Source organism: Phyllostomus discolor, chromosome 3, assembly GCF_004126475.2.
Source record: "Phyllostomus discolor isolate MPI-MPIP mPhyDis1 chromosome 3, mPhyDis1.pri.v3, whole genome shotgun sequence".
NCBI lineage: Eukaryota > Metazoa > Chordata > Mammalia > Chiroptera > Phyllostomidae > Phyllostomus > Phyllostomus discolor.
The window spans coordinates 141,997,505-142,019,649 of record NC_040905.2 but is presented as its reverse complement, the minus strand read 5'-3'; the positions used below and the strand labels follow the sequence as shown (position 1 = coordinate 142,019,649).

Genomic DNA, 22,145 nt, shown 5'->3' with positions numbered 1-22,145 from the left:
ACATTAACTACTAAAATACTAAACTATAATATTAAACATTATAATTAATACTAAATTATTTAAACCAATTAAAACTTGGAATAACTTTTAAATGATTATATAATGATGTGCATGTATTTTATTTTAAAAAAACGAAGTAAAATGGTTTCAGGTTGTTAGAGATTTCTAAGTTACACTTTCTCAATATAGTCAATTATTAATGAACCTGGTTAACTGGTAGAGTTGGGGAGGGAGTGAGGATCAAGTCACAAATAATCCAGAAAGAAATAATTTTCTAGGGAACCCAGTAATGAGGTAGCAAGTACTGATTTTTCTGAAAATTTTCCAACATATTCTAGCAGTGTGATTTGAAGAGCCAAGACAGGAACCAGAACACTTGGGGAAGCTTGGGATTTAAACAAGTAGAAATTCTGTGGTGGGGATTTGGGATCTATAGTATAAGTGTAGTCGGGGAAGAAATTGGGTATTATAGTTTCTTAGCCAGCTTCTCTGTAGTAAAGGAGAGAAAGTTGGGTTTCTCATGATACTTTAATCATAGATTAATTGCAAACCAGATAGTATGCTCTTGGATTATCAAGAATTGGCTGTATATTTTTATGAGTTAGGTGTTGTGTCATAAACAGTGTGCTCGTATATGTATATCTGTTATGGCTAAAGAAACATTCCTAGCAGGGAAAAAGAGTATTCCATTTCAAAAAATGTTTACTTCAATTTTAAATGCAGTATATTATTTATATTTTCTTTATTTATGAACAATAGAACTAGCTACTACTAATTGATTACTTACCTGATGTTTACAAAGTCCTTTGAAGCCTTGTAACCTCCTTCATACTTGCTGAAGCTCAGAGAAGTTATTCAAATTGCCACAGCTCGTAAGGGGTAAAGTCCAAATATAAACCAAGTTAATTTTGACCCAAAAGTTTTAATTCTGTTGCCCAAATCTAAATCTTGATTTTCTGATACGAAGTTCTGCATTTGTGAAACAAGTATATTCTTATGAAATGCTTACAGTTTTATTTACAAATGCCTACTAATGCCTTTAAGACAGACAAACTTTACAGCCCAGTTATTAGGTAAGTGAATTTACCTGAGATTTCATTTTCTCATCTGCAAAGTGAATATAATCATCCTGTCTAAGGTTTATGCATATTAAATGGTATACATGGCTAGGTAAGCTCACAATGTTAGACTAAGATCATGTTATTTTCTTTCCTTATTGCTTTTAATTTCTGTAGATTTAGTATTCTAGATTTTCTTTACTAATATCTTAAGTTTTTCTGTGAAATTTGATAGTGTTTTTTTATTTCAGATACTTTATAGGATATATTTTAAATAATATTCCTCTTTACAAATTTAAATTTCTAGTAATCCATTTTTTTAGTAAAATAATTCATTTGGGGGTAACAGTTATTAATTGCTAGTTCTAAGATTAATAGAATGCTTTGAATTTTATTTCTTTTTATGTATTTAAATTATTTTTATTGATATTACTATTACAGTTGTCCCAATTTTTCCCTCTTTGTCCCCCCTCCATCCAGTACCTCCACTCTCTCAGGCCATCCCTACACCATTGTCCATGTCCGTGGGTCATGTGTATAAGTTCTTTGACTACTCCATTTCTTATACTGTACTTTACATTGCCATAGCTATTCTGTAACTACCTATTGGTACTTCTTAACCCCTTCACCTCTTCACCCGTTTCCCTGACACCCGCTCCCGTCTGGCATCCCTCAAAATGCTATCTGTATCCATGATTCTGTCTCTGTTACTCTCCTTTGTTTAGTTTGTTTTTTAGATTCCATTGTTGATAGATATGTATTTATTGCCATTTTATTGTTCATAGTTTTGATCTTCTTTTTCTTAAATCAGTCCCTTTAACATTTCATACAATAATGGTTTGGGGATGATGAACTCCTTTAGTTTTTTTCTTGTCTGGGAAGGGCTTTATCTGTCCTTTGATTCTAAATGATAGCTTTGCTGAGTAGAGCAATTTTGGCTATAGGTCCCTGCTTTTCATGACTTTAAATATTTCTTGCCAATCCCTTCTAGCCTGCAAAGTTTCTTTTAAGAAATAAGCTGACCATCTTATGAGGACGCTCCTGTAGGTAACTAACTGCTCTTCTCTTGCTGCTTTTAAGATTTTCTCTTTATCTTTAACCTTTGCCATTTTAATTATGATGTACCCTGGTGTGGGCTTCTTCCATCTTGTTTGGGACTCTCTGTGCTTCCTGGACTTGCATGCTTATTTCCTTCACCAAATTAGGGAAGTTTTCTTTCATTATTATTTCAGATAGATTTCCAATTTCTTATTCTCTTCTCCTTCTGGCACCCCATGATACAAATGTTGGACTTCTTCAAGTTGTCCCAGAGGCTACTTACACTGTTCTCATTTTTGGATTCCTCTTTCTTCTTCTTGTTCTGATTGGTTGTTCCTTGCTTCTTTATGTTCTAAATAATTGATTTGATTCTCAGCTTTATCCATTCTTTTTCCATGTAAATTATTCTTTATTTCACTTATTTTATCCTTCATTTTCTGAGTGGATCTTTCTTATGCTGTTGAGATTCTCACTAAGTTCCTTGAACATCCTTATAACCAGTATTTTGAACTCTGCATCTGATAGATTGCTTATCTCCATTTTGTTTAGTTCTTTTTCTGGAGTTTTGATCTGTCCTTTTATTTGGGCTGTGTTTCTTTGTATCCTTATTTTGATAGCCTCTCTATGTTTGTTCTATGCATTAGGTAGAGCTGCTATGACTCTGTTTTGGTAGTGTAGCCTAATATAGTAGGTATCCTGCAAGGTCCAATGGCACAGCCTCCCCTGTCACTGAAGCTGGGTGTTCAAGGTACCCCCTCTGTGTGGGCTGAGCATACCCTCCTCTTATAGTTGAACCTTGATTGCTATTGGCAGGTCAATAGGAGGGATTTACCCAGGCCAGTCACCTGCAAAGACTGGCTGGGACCACTGACCACCAACCTCCAGCCTTTGTGGAGGGTCAGCTGTGCAGGGGCAGGATGGTAGTGCTCTGATGTGGTCAGTAGTTATAGTTGTCCACTGAGTATGCAGGCTCTGGGATTTCTGGGGTGGTACAGGCCAAGGTGTCCCCTCCTGTGTTCTGCCCAGGGCCACCCTGCATGAGCTATATAGCAACTGAGAGGGCTGCTACCTATGCTGGGCTTAGAGATTGCCAGGCAAAGCCAAACAGTGAATCTAGGCTGGCTCCTGTTAGTACGCAGCTTGGTGCCACTTAGCAAGAGGTACAGGGGCCTGGGGGTTCACTGAGGCCAAATCTTGTTTGTTTGATAGGATTTAAGAAGTTGTTAAGCATGAGCCAAGACCAACCATTCATATGGAAAAGTCATAGTTAACAGTTTGGTTGGGTCCATAGGTTGGCTGGTACAGAGTCTCAGGGGATCTCCATGGTGGGGCAAACAGTGTTAGGTTGATGGAGTCTCAGATATGGCACTAGCCTGTCAACTTTGTGTCTCTGTGCTGTGAAGGCTCAGAAAAGGGACAATTGTCTCTGCCCACCTTTCTTTCTGAGGGAAAACAGTCCTCCGGCTCCTGCCTTGATCCAGATACTTCAGTTCCTCCCCATATGCCACTGGTGCCTTTCAAACTGGTGTCCTGGTGCTGGAGTTTGAGTAAGTCCATGCATGGTTCTTTAAGGGGAACTGCTTGGGACTCCAGAATTTTCTTCCACTGACTCAATCCCTGCTGGTTTTTGTAGCCGAAAGTTGTGGGAACTTATTTCTGGCACTAGAACCCTTGGCTGGGGGCCCGATGTGGTGCTGAGACTCCTTGCTCCTGAGATATCCCTCCCAAATTTTTATCCGTCACACATGGGTGTGGGTCTAGCCCATTCCATGTCTCCATCCCTCCTACCAGTCTGGATGGGTGTGGTTTCTGTAATTCCATAGTTGTCAGACTTCCATTCAACTCAATTTCTGATGGTTCTGAGTGATGGTTGTTCTACATTTTAGTTGCAATTTTGATGTGGTTGTGTGAGGAGGTGAGCCGTGTTTGCCTATGCTGCTTCTTGACTGGAAGTCCTGCTTTGAATTTTAGCCTGTTTTTCTTTTTGTTTTGTGACTGTGTCCTTTTTGATTAATGTAGAAAAAGGTAATTTGTAATATAATAGCAAAAGGTATTTATATATAAGAATATATAAAATATATATAAAACTATGCATATATGTTCATATATATGTTGTTGCATAAGTTTTTTATTCTTTTGCTGCACTGTGATCAAAGGGAATTTCATTAGAAGTTACTTGTTACTTCAGGTCCTCATTATTTCTTGCCTGCAGTAGCCTCCTAACTGCTCTCCATACCTCCAATCTTGCCTCTCTTAGATCCAGCCACCACATTACTGACAGGGTAACTAATGTAAAATGTGATTATGTGTCATTCTGCTTAACATTGGGTCCCTATGACTTCCAAGATAAAGTTTAAGAATGTTTTCATGGCACTCTAGTGCCTTTGTGATCTGGCCTATACTTTGTCAGCCTCCTCTCCCAACCTTCATCATCTTTATCCTTACATTTTAATATAACCTACTTGTGGTGACCCACACCTCACTGCTTTTACCGTACACCAGACTGTTTCCTGCTCAGTCCATTGCTCCTCCTATTTGTTCCCTTGTCTTAAATGTTCTTTCCCTGTTATTTACTTTACCATTTTCTTACTTTTAAGATCTAGCTCAAGTATTCTTTCATTCAGTGTAATAACCCTAACTTCTTTCTCTAACCTACTTCTGGACTATGCTAAGTGTGGACTGAGTGGCCTCTTATCAGAGCATATTGTGCATAAATGTATCACTGTATTGACCGCATTATATTAACACTGTCTACCCTAGGTGCTCGTCTTTCCTTTTAGGCTCAAAGTTCTAAAGGATAAGGACCCTGTCTTACACGGAAAATAAATACTCAGTGTTTGTGGAATGAACTAAACAATCCTATATTTTATCAGGGAAAGAATTCTAGATTGAACTAAAGTAAAACTTAGGCTCCAGTCACTTCTTTAGACCTTCTTGTTCTTCAGATATACATATGTAGTCTTATCCAGAGAGTTTGATTAGGTAGTAGAGACTTTATGACTTTCTAGAGGATTCCTACCCTGAATTGATGATTTCCAGTAAATTAGTGGGTTCTTATCTACATCTGTTATATCAGTAGTCCTTGACTCAAAATTCTGGATAATCCACTTCTTGAAATGTAGAGGATAATCAAATTATTTTGACCTTCTGGCCCATTTTTATCTCAGCCTCTGGCTTTATTCCCTCTGGCCCTCTTTATTAATTTCTTAGATGCCACCTGGCTTCTACCATTTATGGTACCTGTTTTTAATCTATCTGGGCTGCCTTTACCTTGTAGGGGTTCTGGTTAAAATAGCATGAAACCATAAATGATGTTTATACATGTCTAACTTTGTTAGCAGTTTCTTCAACCTTTTAGTTATGCATCTGAAAGGCATCCGTAGATACTGGGTAAGGTACAATTATGTTCTCTGATAGGTTATTATGGTGGCCTTATAATCCAACATCTTCAAGTACATTATATATTCATCTTAATAAGTTTTTAAAGTTATGATTTATAAAAGTTATTTGAGTAATTACATCTTAAAGTTAGTGAACAGGGTTTTTTTTTTTTACTACTCTATAAAAATCCTGATTGTATCATGTTGCTGAGTTTTCAGTCTTGTGACAATCTGAAAGAAGAAAAAAAATCCTCATAATATGCTTAGACTTTTGACCAGTTCTAGATGCGCTTCTTTGCTCTCAAATCTTTACTTAAACTAAGTGATTTAAAAAAACATATATAAAATCTCGGAAAAAATTTTTCATTATATCACTACTTATAAAAATTGCTGGAGTAATTATATCACATTACATATTTACTAGACTTCACCCATATAGTAGTTTACTTTATTGATAGATCAGGTAATTTTGTTATACGGTTTTAAATATATTTATATTTAAATGGGTATACTGCTGTATATGTTAGTGAGGAGGGATTGTTGTTACTCTGTTGGCTAGAAGCAATGAAAAATGACTCTATTGAAAGTTGTTACATGGTTTTTAGGTAGAAACGGCATCATTATTAAAGCACAGCATTATTGGCAGGTGCTATGCTACTTTGGGCTCTACTTTTCAGGAGAGCCCAAACCCATCCTGATTTTTCATATCTCAGAGGAAGTGCCAGTCATTAAATATTTGCTTAATTGTTGCTTTTTAGAATGTTGTATCTGACTTCCAGTCAAGATGGAGGCATAAGTAGACACACTGTTCCCCCTCACACAACCAAAATAAAGACAACAACAATTTAGAAACAAAATAACAACCAGAACTGACAGAAAATTGAACTGTGCCGTGGCTGGCATAGCTCAGTGGATTGAGCGCCGACTGAGAACCAAAGCATCCCAGGTTTGATTCCCAGTCAGGGCATATATCTGGGTTGCAGGCCATGGCCCCCAGCAACCGCACATTGATGTTCCTCTCTCTCTCGCTCTGTCTCTCTCTCTCTCTCTCTCCCTCCATTCCCTCTCTAAAAATAAATAAATAAAATCTTTTAAAAAAAAGAAAAGAAAAGAAAATTGAACTGTATGGAAGTCAGCCAAGGAGTTAAAATTGACACATTCATCCAGACCAGTAGGAAGGGCAGAGTTGGGAAGCCGGGTGGAGAGGGGTCGAGGCACAAAAAGTGGTGGCACTGGACGCATAAGGCATCCCGGGTGTGCAAGACCACAGTGGGTGGACCCTGGGCACACAGGTGGCAGCTGCCAGACACCGGGTGCGGGGTGGCAATGGGCAGACCCAGCGAGGCAGTGACTGTGAAGCGAGGCACTATGCACAAGGCAGCTGGCTGACTGTGCAGTCCCACATCCACATGCAGATAAACCAGGCAAAATTGGGGAGCGAGACAGACTGTGCAACCCAGGGTCCCAGCACTGGGAAACAGAGCCTCAGGACACTGATTGAAAACACCTGTGGAGGTTGAGGCACAGGGAGAGACTCCCAGCCTCACAGGAGAGTTTGTTGGAGATACCCACGGGGTCCTAGAACGTGCACAAGCCCACCCACAGGGGATTTAGCACCAGAAAGGGCCAGTTTACTTGGGGGAAGTGGCGGAAGGGACTGAAATCCGACAAAGAGCAGAGCAATCGCCATCGTCCCCTGTCAGACCCTGCCCCCACAACCCAGCATCGAATCTAGCCATGTGCGATACCCCGTCCTGGTGAACACCTGAGGCTCTGCCCCTCATATGTAACAGGCATGACAAGACAAAAAAAAATGGCCCAAATGGAAGAACAGATCAAAGCTCCACCGCAAATACAACTAAGTGATGAAGAGACAGCCAACCTATCAGATGCACAGTTCAAAGCACTGGTGATTGGGATGTTCACAGAATTGGTCGAATTTGGTTGGAAATTAGATGAAAAAATGAAGGCTACGCTAAGTGAAATGAAGGAAAATGCACAGGGAACTAATAGTGATGGGAAGGAAACTGGGACTCAGATCAATGGAGTGGACCAGAAGGAAGAAACAACCAACCAAACAGAAAAGAATGAAGAAATAAGAATTCAAAAAAAATGAGGAGAGGCTTAGGAACCTCCAGGACATCTTGAAACATTCCAACATCCAAATTATATGGGTACCAGAAGGGAAAGAGGAAGAGCAACAAATGGAAAAGTTATTTGAACAAATAATGAAGGAGAACTTCCCCAGTCTGGCTAAGGAAATAGACTTCCAGGAAGTCCCAGAAGCTCAGAGAGTCCCAAAGAAGTTGGACCCAAGGAGCAACACACCAAGACACATCATAATTACATTAGCCAAGATTAAAATGAAGGAGAGAATCCTAGAAGCAGCAAGAGATAAGGAGACAGTAACCTACAAAGGAGTTCCCATCAGACTGCCAGCTGATTTCTCAACAGAGACCTTACAGGCAAGAAGGGGTTGGAAAGAAGTATTCCAAGTCATGAAAGGCAAGGGCCTCCATCCAAGACTGCTCTATCCAGCAGAGCTTTCATTTAGCATGGAAGGGCAGATCAAGTGCTTCTCAGATAAGGTGAAGTTAAAGGAGTTCATCATCACCAAGCCCTTATTTTATGAAATGTTAAAGGGACTTATCTAAGAAAAAGAAGATGAAAAACATGTATAGTAAAATGATAGCAAACTCACAATTATTAACAACCACACCTAAAACAAAAGCAAAAACAAACTAAGCAAACAACTAGAACAGGAACAGAATCACAGAAATGGAGATCAAATGGAGGGTTAGCAACAGGGGAGTGGGAGGAGGAGAGAGGGGGAAAAGGTACAGAGAATAAGTAGCATAGATGGTAGGTAGAAAATAGACAGGGGGAGGCTAAGGATAGTATGGGAAATGTAGAAGCTAAAGAACTTATGACACATGGACATGAACTAGAGGCGGGGAATGTGAGTGGGAGAGGGTGTGCAGAGTGGAGGGGAATGAAAGTGGGGAAAGAGGACAACTGTAATAGCATAATCAATAAAATATATTTTAAAAAATAAAATGTATCTGTATGAGAAAGGTAAAGTAATGGAAAAAGCATTGCTACTCTGGGTAAAAAGGGTAACCAAAAATAGATAATAGTAGCTTACAGTCTCACTTAATACATGATATTATTTTTAATAAAAATCCTTTCACCTCACGGTTTAGTTGTAATTGTATAGCTGAGTAATTTCTGTTTCGGGTAAGGTGATTGTTTAGTAAGAAAGTTAAAGTTCCTCTAAGAAAATGTTTCTTAGTCCTCTTAAATCAGGCCCTTGCTTTAATCTTCACTATTTTACATTAAATTCTATAAAGAATATTGGTATTAAGATATGACAAAATCTTTCCTGCAATAGGAACACAAAATAAGTGATCAGACTTCTGTACAGAATTCCTGAGCCTTTTGAAATTGGGTTGCTTCTCACTTTACTCAATGCTGGCTTAGAGTTAGACAGGCTTCCTATCACTTGTCCATCTGCTTCTAGCTTCCAAAAATTTATTACTATTGTTTTCTTTTTTATTTTCCTTGTTGCTGGGAGTTGTATCTTTAAAAAATATTTATAATTTTAGCAGCATTTGGCAGAGGGGAGTGGGATTTGAATTGGATGTGCATGTTCAATCTGCAATCTTTATCAGGAAATTACTGGTTACAAACTTCACTTACCCAGAATTTCTTTGAATCACTTGGATTATATTCATTGCGTGTATGTATGTGTGTGTGTGTGTGTGTGTCTGTTGCTCCAAATGATTTTTCATGTGCTTTCCTTAACTGAGCAATTAGTCTCAGAATGTATGAGATTACCCCTTCCTGCTTTTGAAATCTTTTCTCTAACTAATTTTTAAAGGCTCTGATTAATTTACTTTTTATAATTATGTGCTTTTATATATGATTCTGGTTTGTACTAAACGTGAACAATTTAAACAGTATTAAAGTTTATAAAGTACAATAAAAGTCATCTCTTTTTTCCTCACAATCCAATCTTCAGAGGTAATCATTGTTTATAATTTGATTTTTAGCCTATTAGACTTTTTTTGTACATCTGCAAGCGTATATTTTATTTTTTTAAGATATTACTTATTTTTAGAGAGAGGGGAAGGGAGGGAAACATCAATGTGTGATTGCCTTTCCCGTGCCCCCTACTGGGGGCTTGTGCCTTAACTGGGAATCGAACCCACAACCCTTTGCTTCACAGTATGGCGCTCAATCCACTGATCTGCACCAGCCAGGGCCAAGCATATATTTTAAAAATATATCCAATACTATATAGTTCTTCTGAGCGTGAGTCTTTTCATTTAATTACATGTAATGTATATTCTTCCATATGAGGATGTGTATTTCATTCTAAAAAGTATAGCATAGTGACTTTAAAGCCAGATTAAGAATGGTGCCTAGTACATATTAAGCACTTGCAACAGCTATTAGCTGTCAACTGTTGTTGCTGTTGTTTATTGTTTTTAAAGAGTATTTGCTGTAACTACATTGACCTGAGGTTGCTTCTAATTTCTTACTACCAAGAGCAATGCTGCAGTAAATAACTTTGTTACATGCATGTTTTTTAACTTTCATATTTCTAATAGGTAAATAAGATGTACAAATTCCTAGCTATACAGTCACAGGGGATATCAAGTACAGCATAGGGAATATAGTCAGTATTGTAATAGCTATGTATGGTTTCTGATGGGTACTAGACTTATCAGTGTTCACTTATTAAATTACATACATGTTTGATCACTATATATGACATCCAAAACTAATATAATATTGTATGTCAACTGCAATTGAAAATTTAAAATTTATTTAATTTTTAGAAGTGAAATTTTGAGTAGACTATTACTTATGTTCACAAGCTTGATTCCTTTTGCAAATTTATTTTCAGAAAAGTTGTACCATTTCATATAATCACAACGTATGAGAAGGTGCTTCCTTACCAATGCTAGTTGTTATAAATTTCTTAGTTTTTGTAAGTCAAGATATTATACAGTTTTCTGACAATTCACTATTCTCAAAAGCCTGAATTTGTGGTATTACTATGGTCCACAAGGTGGGGCTAGTTTCCTGGATGTCTACATACACAGACAAGGTTTGACTAATAGTTAATAAAAATGTAATCACATACCTCCCCAAAAAGTATTTTGGGTATTATTACTTACCACAAATTACTCCTTCAGTTTTAGAAGATAGTATCTTCCCAAAGATTGATTAAATTGTAAAACTGGCTGTCATGTGATCATGAATATAACATATACAGATACCTGTATTTGTCGGGCCATAGGATGCACCTAGGTTTCGGAGGAGGAAATTAGGGGGGAAAATTTTGAAGCAAAAAATGTGGCAAAATATTTAATAACATAAATAACATAATATTTCACCAATGTAAATGTAAACAGAACTCAACAGCAGCATTAACAACCATTATTCCTCCCAAATTGGGGGGTGCATTTTATAGTCCAAAAATACCGTAAATAACTGCTATGGTATGACAAATATGTATCATACTAGAAGTATACATAAAATGCTATAGGACCGTTCAGTTACTGTTGTAAATTCTTAATGATCTCATTGCAATTTATTCTATAATTTATATATTTCTTTCAAGAGCAGTAAAAATATGAAACATAACACTTTCTTTTTCATTGGTTATGGGATACTACTTTATCCTCGGAGTTCCAAGGCCTAGGTTGGAAGCTTTTATTCTTTGCTTATTTCAGATGAAAAGGAATTTGTAAAGACAGAATAGTTTTATTTTAGAGCACAGATTCTGAAACCAGAATGTCTGGATTCAAACCTGGGCTGTGCTATTTTACTGTCTGATCTTGGAATTGCTACTTCACCTTTATATACCTTAGTTTCCTTATCTTTGCAGTGAAGATAATAATGGTAGCCACATATCTCTTAGGGCTGCTGTGAGAATTAGATGAATGATGTGTGCATGACTCAGAATAACTTGCCTGGTGATTTTCCCAAAACATATTTTGGAAAGTATTTTCCCACTAATATTTTCCCCAGAACATAAAAATAACCTACTTAATTTTAGTTTGGTTTATCTCCTGGTATCTGAGTTTCAAATGGCATATGTTCATTGTTATTCTAGTCTCTCAATGTACATTCAATGAAGAATGGATCATTGCTTATTGTCCAATTTGCAGGTTAGTTAAACTATACTTTATATCTTTATAACAAGTACATGCAGTGGACTAAAAATAGTTTATTTAATAAATGATTTTGGTAAAATTGGACAGATATGTGCAAAAAAATGAAACTAGACCACCTTCTTACACCATACACAAGAATAAATTCAAACTGGATTAAAGAATTAAATGTTAGAATCGAAACCATAAAATTTCTAGAAGTAAACATAGGCAGTAAAATCTCGGATATTTCTTGTAGCGGTATTTTTTTCTGATATATCTCCTCAGCCAAGGGAAACGAAAAAAATAAACAGATGGGACTACATCAAACCAGAAAGTTTTTCCAGAGCAAAGGAAACCATTGACAAAATGGTATAAAAAGACAACCCACTGAATAGGAGAACACATTCCCTGATACCTCTGATAGGGATTAATATCCAAAATTTATAAAGAACTTACAAAACCCAACACCAAACAAAAACCATTCTAATTTAAGAATAAATATTTATCCGAAGAGGACATACAGACAGCCAGTAAACATATGAAAAGATGCTCACTATCACTAATCATCAAAGAAATGCAAATTAAAACCACAATGAGATATCATCTCACACCTTGTCACACTGGCTATTATCAATAAATCAACAAACAACAAGTGCTGGCAAGGATGTGGAATAAGAGGAACCCTTTTGCACTGTTGGTGGGAATGCAGATGGTGCAACCACTGTGGAAAGCAGTATGTTAATATCTCAAAAACTAAAAATGGAACTGCCTTATGACCTAGCAATTCCACTTTTGGGAATGTATCCTATAAAACCTGAAACACTAACTCAAAAGAACATAAATACCCCTATGTTCACGGCAGCATTATTTACAATTGCCAAAATATGTAAGCTGCCCAAACATCTGTTAGTAGGTGAATGGATAAAAGAGCTGTGGGGCATTTGCACAGTGAAATACTACTCGGCCATAACAAAGAAGAAACTTACCTTTTGCAACAGTATGGATGGATCTGGAGAACGAACCAGTCAGAGAAAGACAAAAAACATATGATTTCACTCATATGTGGAATCTAATGAAAAAAGTAATCTAATAAGCAAAATAGAAATAGACTCATAGATAGCATGCTGACAGTTCTGGGGGCCAGAAGTAGGGGATGGAGGGATGGAGAGCAAAGGAAAAAGGAATCTTGGACATGGACAACAGTGTGGTGATTGTGGGGGAGAGGGGGAGAAAAGTGGGATAAAGGTAATGGAAAAATACAATAAAAAAATAGATAGCTCTGTAAGCCCTGGATTACAAAAACATCAAATGATCCAACCCCTGGATCATTTGATGGCAGAAAAGTAAGAGTCAGATGAACATGTTGACCATGAAGACAAAGGTGGTTGTGGTGATACTCAATCCCTTGGTAGAACAAAAAGATTAGATCTTCCTTACTCCAGTGGCTGGCTAGCAGAGAATATCAAAAAGCAATAGTGTGTTTTCAGCAATATCCCAATCCTTTTGTAGCAGTCCATTCCCATGTTTTCTTTTCTCTCTGTAAGGGAAAGAAAGGCCTAAATTTATAGTGTAAATTTTGAGGTATTTAATAGAGTATACATTTTTGGAAAATATATTATGCATTTCTGTAATTTCTACATTACCTGTTAAAGTGCCCTACTAATACATACTTTCTTTGTAAAAACCTCCTGAACCCTTTTCACCCCTCTATTTACCATAGTATTTCATTGCCTACCCCAGTTACAGTATTTGTATTGTGTTGTAATTTTTTATTTTTGAACACCTAAAAGGTTGTAAACCCTTCTAGGAAAGAATGGTAGCTATCTTGTTCTTTTTTTATATCATAGCACCTGTTACAGTATCTGGCACATAGTAAGTAGGTACTCAGTAAATTTGGAATACATTATGTACAACCATGATCACATCAAGTGCTCAGAATCTGAAGGCAGTTCTGAAATCACCCTGTGTCCTTTTCCTCTCCTTTGGTCTCCTTATTCTTGATTTTACTACATTAGATTCTTTGCTTGCCTGCTTTGTACCTCCAGCAGTACATACTGATCATCTTCCCTGTATCTCTAATCTTGTCCTCTCCTGTGACTACAAATCTAAGGATAAATTTGCTAACTCCCTACCTTAGGATATCCCACATCTGAATATTGCTTTTCACAATCCCCTCACGTAGTAATCATCCAACTGAAAAATCACAAAATAGAGCAGTTCCCTAGTGCCCTGACCTCTTTTCTACTTAACAACAGTGTATGGGAGGAGGTTTTATGAAGCTGGGAATCTATTAAGGTATATGGAAGCTCTGCCCTGTCTAATCCAGCTGCAGCTCTGTAGCTGGACACAGACCAGGTATGTCTTCAGCTCAATTTGATGGCAACTAGGAGCATGAGTTTGAGGGTAGCAGAAGGGAGGAATGTGCCAGGTTTCTGAATTGAATGATAAGTGTATGGTGAAGGACTTCTAAATGTAATAGGGAATAAAGAAGGGTGCAGACTGTGAGGAGGAAGACTGATGAGGTATGGATACAATAGTATTAGGATGTCCTGAGATGTATCCAGATGAATATTCATTATTCTAGTAAGCAATTGGATAAAACAATCTGAAAATTAGTGAAAAGGTCAGATTTAGGAGTTCTTAAACCACAAGAATAAGTGAGATTTCCTTGGATATAATGTAGCATTAGAAGTCAACTAACAGCAGAACCGAGAATTTAAATGAAGAAAAAAGAGAAAGCCATGAAGAGAATGAAGAGAAGGAATTATCTGAAGTAAAAAACCCCAGAAAAGCTGCCCCCAACAAAAAACATAAGGAGAAAAACTGAAAGAAGGTAGGATGTATCAATAGTGTCTGATAATGCAGAGTAAGATAAGAGCTGGAAACTGCCCCTTAGATTTGATAATTGAGTAGGGAGTCATATAATCTTATTGAGAACAATTTCATTTGCTGGGGTCCAGCCTCGACAGGTCTCAGGGTCCTCAAAGGAGGAATGGCTCCTTCAGGGGCAAAGGAGACAGACACCACGTGGGGTGCTGGAGAACAGCCAGGCTCTCTAGGCCTGACTGACTCCCCAAGAAGAATCAATCTTTATTTTTACAGGTAAGGTTATACAATACTCAATGGAGCAGGTACATAGTGTGATTATTAAAGCAGAAAAGGTTACCCTAGAAATAACTTTGAAAAGTACAGGAGGTTTTATAGATCAATCATGTTAAACAAAGGTTATTTTGACCCAGAGGGTTATCAATCAGCTAACTAACAAAGCTATACCGGCACAAATTTTCAGGTGCCAATTAATAACTAAATGTCTACTAAGGTTCTATAGATTGGTCTAAATTAAAAGGGTGCAAGGGGTGATTTAAAAGTCAGCTATTATTTATTGAGGTTAGATTGTCTAAGTTAGATAAATGGTCTTTTGCCTAGGTCTACTGACTTATACATCTTGGGGGGCCATGTTTTGTATTCATTTCCATGCATTGAGATTGTTTTATTTAATTAAAACTCCTTCCTTCTTTACCCACCTGGTACTTTCAATAAACATTCCTGTCCAGGGTATGGGAGGGGTAGTGGCTCTAATAAATCTCGAGCTTTTAAGTGGTGACTCCTTAAGGGGCATCCCTAGCAACAGCTTCCTTCAGTGTTCTGGCAGCTGGTCTGCCCATAGTTTAATTTTGTCCTTAACTTTCCAGGTGGGGGAAGTAGGCAGCACTAGAGTTGTTAGGGACTTGTCTTCTGTGGGCAATAAATCACTTCACACAGAATCAGAGGCATGGTGCAGACTTTTTGTTATAAAGCACAGGGGTCCAGAAATCCCACCACCTATTGATAGCAGGGACAGGCATACAGGAACAGATAGACAAGAGATCCAGCCACAGTCACCTCTGCTGTGCAGATGTGTCTCATCCATCCCGACTGTGTCAAGGATCAGCTGTTGGTCGGCTCCCGACATTCATTGGAATGGCAGGAGGCAAAGCCTCATGCTGTCTTGAGGTCTAATATAGGCGTTCCCAACCTCCAGGCTGCGATCAGTACCGGTACCAGTCCAGGCCTTTTAGGAACCAGGCCCTACAGCACTTGAATTATCCTGCAACTATCCCCTGCCCTCTCCCATGGAAAAAATGTCTCCAATGAAACCTGTCCCTGGTGCCAAAAAGTTTGGGGACCGCTGGTCTAATAACAAGATGAGGAACCAAAAACGACATGTGTAGGAGATTCTCTTAAAAGAGGACGACTCCTGGCTGGCGTGGCTCAGTTGTTTAGAGCATACACCTAAAGGTTCCATTCCAGGTCAGGGCATGTACATAGGTTGTGGGTTTGATGTAGACTGTGGGGGTGGTGTGGAAGACAACTGAGAGATGTTTCTCTCTCTCCCCCCTCCCTCCACACTCTCTCCTCCCTCTCTCGACAAAATCAATAAAGATATTTTTTAAAGATTTTTAAAGGAGAAAAAAGATGAGATGACTTAAATTTCTATAAAGCCAGTATTGGAGGCCTCTTCCTAATCTTTTAATGCCTGACTAATCTCTCAGGGGTGCAACTTCTCAGCCACAACAAGAAGCTCGGATTTTCTAAGAAACCTAGGCCATGGTGGGTTCAGCAGATATTAAATTTCCTGCTACTTCTCATAGGTTATATAATATTTACATGCACATCACTCTCCTCTAAGGGCATTCCAGATCACATGTGCTACAAACACAAATTCATTCTCTTTGTTGCTAACTCAAAATACATTGCCATAGGTAAATGAATGGTGGCATTACTATAGGACAAATCTTAATTTGTCTATAATGTATTTTTTTAAAATTTAGTCATTTACAAACTTTATCATTTATTATGAATTTTCTCTTTCTGCCCCCTCACAAATAATCGTACATTCTGAGACCATTGCTGTTCCATTGAACTGAATAGTAGTCCAGTAAAGTTGTTAATGCATTCAAAGCTTTAGCCTGAGTGAACCCAATGTTTTCTCTTGGTTCTGGGTGTCCCCTGTTGTTTCTGGATGTTTCATAGCTAGGAACCCATGATTACTGGGTATTTATTGTACTATCCTTGATAGTTGGTTTTGTTTTCCACTTTTTACTACTAGTACTGTTTGGAGGGCCTTGGCAAGATTTTCTGTGTATCAGGGCTGTCCTCAATGAGCTTGGAAAAAATATTTTCAGATCAGAAAGCAAAAAGACTGTTTGCAGATGCAGGCCTCTGACTTTGCCTTCACCTTTATGTAGTCCTAACTCACTTCCTACCAAGAAAGTCTATATACAAGTGGAAATGCATGCCTCCATGTAATTAGGAGCTCTACCTGATTATCTTTCTCTATACCCTAACTTTATTGCTACTATAGCCAGTGCTTGAACAAATGATATGCCTTATAGGAGTATATGTGGAACACAGGCTAGCCATTGGGTTTTAGCCTCCAGACACTTAACCATTGGCTTCCCCCATTTTCTTTGAAGTCTTCTTCCTAAAGTCCTTTTATATGCTGGTTCCTCATTAAGAACCTCCTCAGGAATCTCTGGCTTATTATTCCCTCCGTCCTTGCTGGACATTATCTTAATAAGCTTCCTTAGTCTCTCCAGAATAGAGCAAACACAAATTTATTCAGTTTACTCTTAACTGGGGCCCAGGGGACCAGGGCTGCAGCTCTCTCACTAGTCCAAGAAAATACCATGTGCCTCCAAAACTCAATTTTGGTTACAATGAAAATCCTGTTGTCATAAAGTAATTGTGATCTGCCTCTGCTGATGGCCTCTTTACACAACCAACGTGTCAGATTTCATCCATCTGTCTGGCCCTCAGGTTTTTGCCCTTTTAAACATGCCATTCATATATATATATATTTAATAAATATATATGAATATATTTTTATATATATATATATATATATATATAAAATGAAACATCCAAAATGGCTGTAAGCAGCTTTCTCTTCAGTTTGCTTCTCTTTTTAGTTAAAAACACCACCATGTCCTCAGTTACTCAAGTAGAAACCTGGGAGTCACATTTGACTTCTCCCAGTCTAACCTCACCAAAATCCATTCACTCTGGCTCTTAAATGTCTCAAACAACTATTTACAACCTTACATCCTAATTTGCCACCACTCTACTCCAGGCAACATTCATCTTTACCCACATTACTGTGACAATCTCCTAACTAGTATTATTACCTCCATCTTACTACTCTTTGATTCTTCAGACCAGAAACATTTTTCAGAAATGCAAACTGACCATTTTCTCCTGGCTTAAAATTTTTCAGTAATTTTACCATTGTCCATAGAAGGAAGTTCAGACTTTTATATAACCAAGCTCATCTTTGTGCCATTTTTTCACTTACATTCTCTGCCTCAGCCATGCCACTTTTTCAATTTTCGTTCTATCATATTCATCCTCACTTTCAAATGCTTTGACTTTGAAATTAATCTTCTGTATTTTAACCAGGTAACTCTTATTCATTTATTCTTTATAATGCAGCCTAAATAATACACTAGATAAAATTTCCCTGAACTCCTGAACTAAATTAATTTACCTTGCTGTGTACTTGTATATATAACTTTTTTTATGATAGCACTTAGTACACTTTAATTTTAATTGCTTGTGAAATATCTAAACTTTAAGCTTTATAGGGGAAGTTAGCCTGCTATCTTGTTTATCAATGTGAGCTATTCAAAGATGGAATGAACTTTTTGGCATCTTCTGTTTCCCATCACCAGTAGTGTTCTTGTGTAGGTTGAATAGCTCCAAGTTGGGACTAATATAGAGAACCACTGGGAAGCCTTTAAGTCCTTTCCAGTCAGAAGATTCTTTATTTCCAAATAGTCAAACATACAAATATAGCTGTTTTAAAAGATTCTCGCATTCAGTGTACAAGAATTACACCTAATTGAAAATATTGAATATTCAATGACTAATGACATACGGAGCACCTAAGATTTATTTCTAATTTAGAGCGCTGTATCTAGAGTTTTTGAAATTAACTTTATATTTTGTATCTCTTATAGGTGAAATGAATCAGAAGTACAAGGAGCTTAAAAAAAGGGAAGAAAATATGGACAGTAAGTCTTAGTCTTATAGATGAAAATACTGTATCTTCAGGTAGCTGTTCACTTATATACCAAATCAGAGATCTCATTTGGGAAGGATAAAATGGCTAATAAATGCAGAAGTGTGGACATTCAAAGCATTTGCCTTGAAGGATTACTAAAGATCTAGCATAGTTAGGGGAGAGGTAAAGAATTCTGAAAAAGTAAAGAATTCTGAAAAGGAATATGTGTTTGTGAATGTATGTTAGGAATAGGTTCTAAATCTAGTACTTACAGTTTGCATAGAGAATCTATATAGACCACTTACTGATTGAATGTTGAATATTCTTTTACCTGTTTTGCTATGTTCACCTTTAATATCTTTCACCTTTTTGTTGCTTTTACAATATTTACTTAATTATTTATTGTTACTTGGTTCTGTCACTAACTGAAATTCAGTAGCCTTTGGTTGTAGCTTCCCTAAGCCTGATGTCAATAGTTACCTTCAAAGAAGCATGCTATAAAACAATAATTGCCAACTCTGATTTAACAATATCCTGATTTTCCTTTAAAATCTCAGCAAGTACGAAAAATTACATCAAAATTCATTGTTTTATACTAACTGTAAAATTATTTTTAACTATAAGTTTAATTTTTGGAAGCTCCATAGAAATACTTTAAGAATGTACATAAAAGCAAATTGTGTATTGGGTCTATGTTAGACAAGAAAAAGAATGATTTCATAGAATATGAATAATCTGAAAAAATTATTAAATTATTTAGACAAGATTAATGCAGCATTATAAGTAAACTACACATTTTCAGATAACATAGGTAATTAATACTATTTTCAGAAATAAAGTTAGTGGCTTATAATAGATGTTAATAATTGTAGATGTATCAAATATATTCTATGTAAACACAGAATTTTTCTTACCTCCTTTTTATCTGTACTTCTGGGCCTATATAAATGTTTAGTTTACTTGTATCTTATAAGGTCATAAAAATTAAGCTTTTAAGAGTTTGAAAGTAGCCCTGGCTGGCGTAGCTCAGTGGATTGAGTGCGGGCTGCAAACCAAAGTGTCGCAGGTTCGATTCCCAGTCAGGGCACATGCCTGGGTTGCAGGCCATGGCCCCCAGCAACCGCACATTGATGTTTCTCTCTCTCTCTCTTTCTCCCTCCCTTCCCTCTCTAAAAATAAATAAATAAAAATCTTTAAAAAAAAAAGAGTTTGAAAGTATGCAGTCCTGGCTGGTGTGGCACAATGGATTGAATGCTGGCCTGTGAACTGAAAGGTCACCAGTTTGATTCCTGGTCAGGGCAAATACCTGGGTTGGTGGCCAGGGCCCCAGTTGGGGGTGTGCCAGAGGCAACTGATCAATATTTCTCTCACACAGCAGTGTTTCTATCCCTCTCTTTCTCCTTCCTCTAAGAAATAAATAAAATCTTTAAAAAATAGAAACTAAAAAAAAGTAAAAGTTTGAAAGTATGCAGAAATGTTCTTATTGAGTAATTACCTTTGGTTTAATGAAATGTTACACACTAATAGTTTAAAATTTGCTTTTCTAAAATGTACTCTTAAGACCTACAAATCAGAGTTTATATGGTGTTAAGTATGTCAGTAGTAATCTTTCATCGTTTCTCGATTGGCAGCTTTTATTGAGACTTTTGAGGAAACGAAAAGTCAGGAACTGGAACGGAAGGCACAGATAGAAGCCAGCATTGTTGCACTTTTGGAGCACAGTAGTCGGGTAAGTACCATGTACCTGACCTGGTGTCCTCATTATTTTTACTGTGATTATCTTTTCCAGCAAAATAAATGCAGTGGTTTACTATTACATTTAAACTGTTTCCTTTAGCCCTGACCAGTTGTGGCTTAGTTGGTTGGACAGAGTCTCGCAAAGTCAAAGGTTGCCGGTTTGATTTGCAGTCAGGACATGTGCCCAAGTTGCAGGTTTCTCTCTCACCTTGATGTTTCTCTCCCTGTCTTTCTCCCTCCCTTTGCCTCTCTCTATAAATAAATAAATAAAATCTTTAAATACTAAATAAATAAGTAAATAAATTATCTCTTTCCTTTAAATTCTCTCGATTATTATTTTATTTCCTTAAGCTATTAATTTTTGTCTTTCTAGCAAAATTTAGCTAACTGGTTGGATGACAGGGAAAAAGATGACATATTTCAATATTATACATATGTATATAATACCAATAATCAGCAGTAAGTGAGGGACTAATTCAGAGTAATTATTAAGATTCTTTTCCATATTAATCTATCGGAACTCTTAGAAATAGCATTTGCACAGATAAACTGCAAAATCTAGATACATTATGTTGGAAAATGTTAACATATATGTTAATATATTTTTACACTGTAATTTGTATTGTAAATAGAAGGAATTCTGTTCTTCTAAGATCTACAAGAGAACAACATATATAATGGGTATCTTGACTCAGCAAAACATGCTTATTGAGCAGTCCCTAGTGGGTAGTACCATGAGAGGAAAAATGCTCTGTTTGTTTTCAATAGTTAGTGTTGTAGGACTCAAGTCAGTTCTTAAAATATTGTTGTTGCATTTTTGTGCACTTAAATGAAGCAAATGTAAAAAAAATTTGAATTTTAACTTAGCTTGTCCTTACTGAGAAAACCTGATTTGAATATCATTGTATTCTTCTATAAAATGTATATGATAAATGATGTATTTTAAAGACTTCCCAATCAAAACATTCAATCCCTTAGCAGTGTTTTCTAAGAGCTTTATTGGAGAATTAAATTGGTGGAACTTTTTCATTTTTTTTCTCTGCAAATACAGAATATAAATCGTATGAAACAGGTATCCTCTATCACCAATCAAGAGCTGAAGATAATGCAGGATGATCTCAATTTTAAATCTACTGAAATGCAGAAATCACAAAGTACAGCTAGGAATTTGACTTCAGGTAAGAAAACAACCTAGATTTTTAAAGTTTTTTTTCTGTAACAAAATGGAACTTTTAAAATTTACTAATGTTATTCTCTTTTAATTTTTTTTGAAAGACTGAGGATACAATTTATGAGTGCCTATTGTTCCAGTCATTTGTGGTCTTAGAATTTTGTCTAACTTTTCACATCAACTTAATAGTATTTCATTGGGTGGTCTTCTTCTATGCCTATGCAATAACTTCAGTATTTCCAGGTTAAAAAAGAAAAAATCCAGTCTCTTTTTTGAGGAAATTTCAACCTGGGGAATGACAAGTAAACAATTAAAATACAATGAAATAGTGCTGTGATGGAAGCATAGGAGCCATGGAATTACATACATAGGGCTCATATTCCCCCTGTGTGGGTAGTTAGGAGAGATATCGTAGAGGAGGTAATGTTTTAATATAATTAGTTTCGCCCATAATGACTAATATGAGAATAGAGCAACATTGTCTAACAGAAATGTAATGCCAGCCACATATATAATGGTAAATATCCTAGTAGCTATGTTAAAAAACTAAAA

At 36.8% G+C, this 22,145-nt stretch overlaps 1 protein-coding gene across 5 annotated transcripts in view; it reads left to right on the top strand.

Annotated features, from left to right (window-relative positions):
* The window catches only part of IFT74 (intraflagellar transport 74), a 108,241-nt gene that overhangs the window by 54,652 nt on the left and 31,444 nt on the right, over window positions 1-22,145 (top strand). For 4 of the 5 annotated variants that reach the window (XM_028516837.2, XM_036021530.1, XM_036021532.1 and 1 more), the window contains 3 exons: window positions 18,642-18,695; window positions 20,317-20,414; window positions 21,474-21,600. In XM_028516837.2, coding sequence (XP_028372638.1) covers window positions 18,642-18,695; window positions 20,317-20,414; window positions 21,474-21,600 — 279 coding nt within the window. Of the gene's footprint in view, window positions 1-18,641; window positions 18,696-20,316; window positions 20,415-21,473; window positions 21,618-22,145 lie in introns of those variants that run through there. The other variant, XM_036021533.1, reaches the window with a different exon arrangement.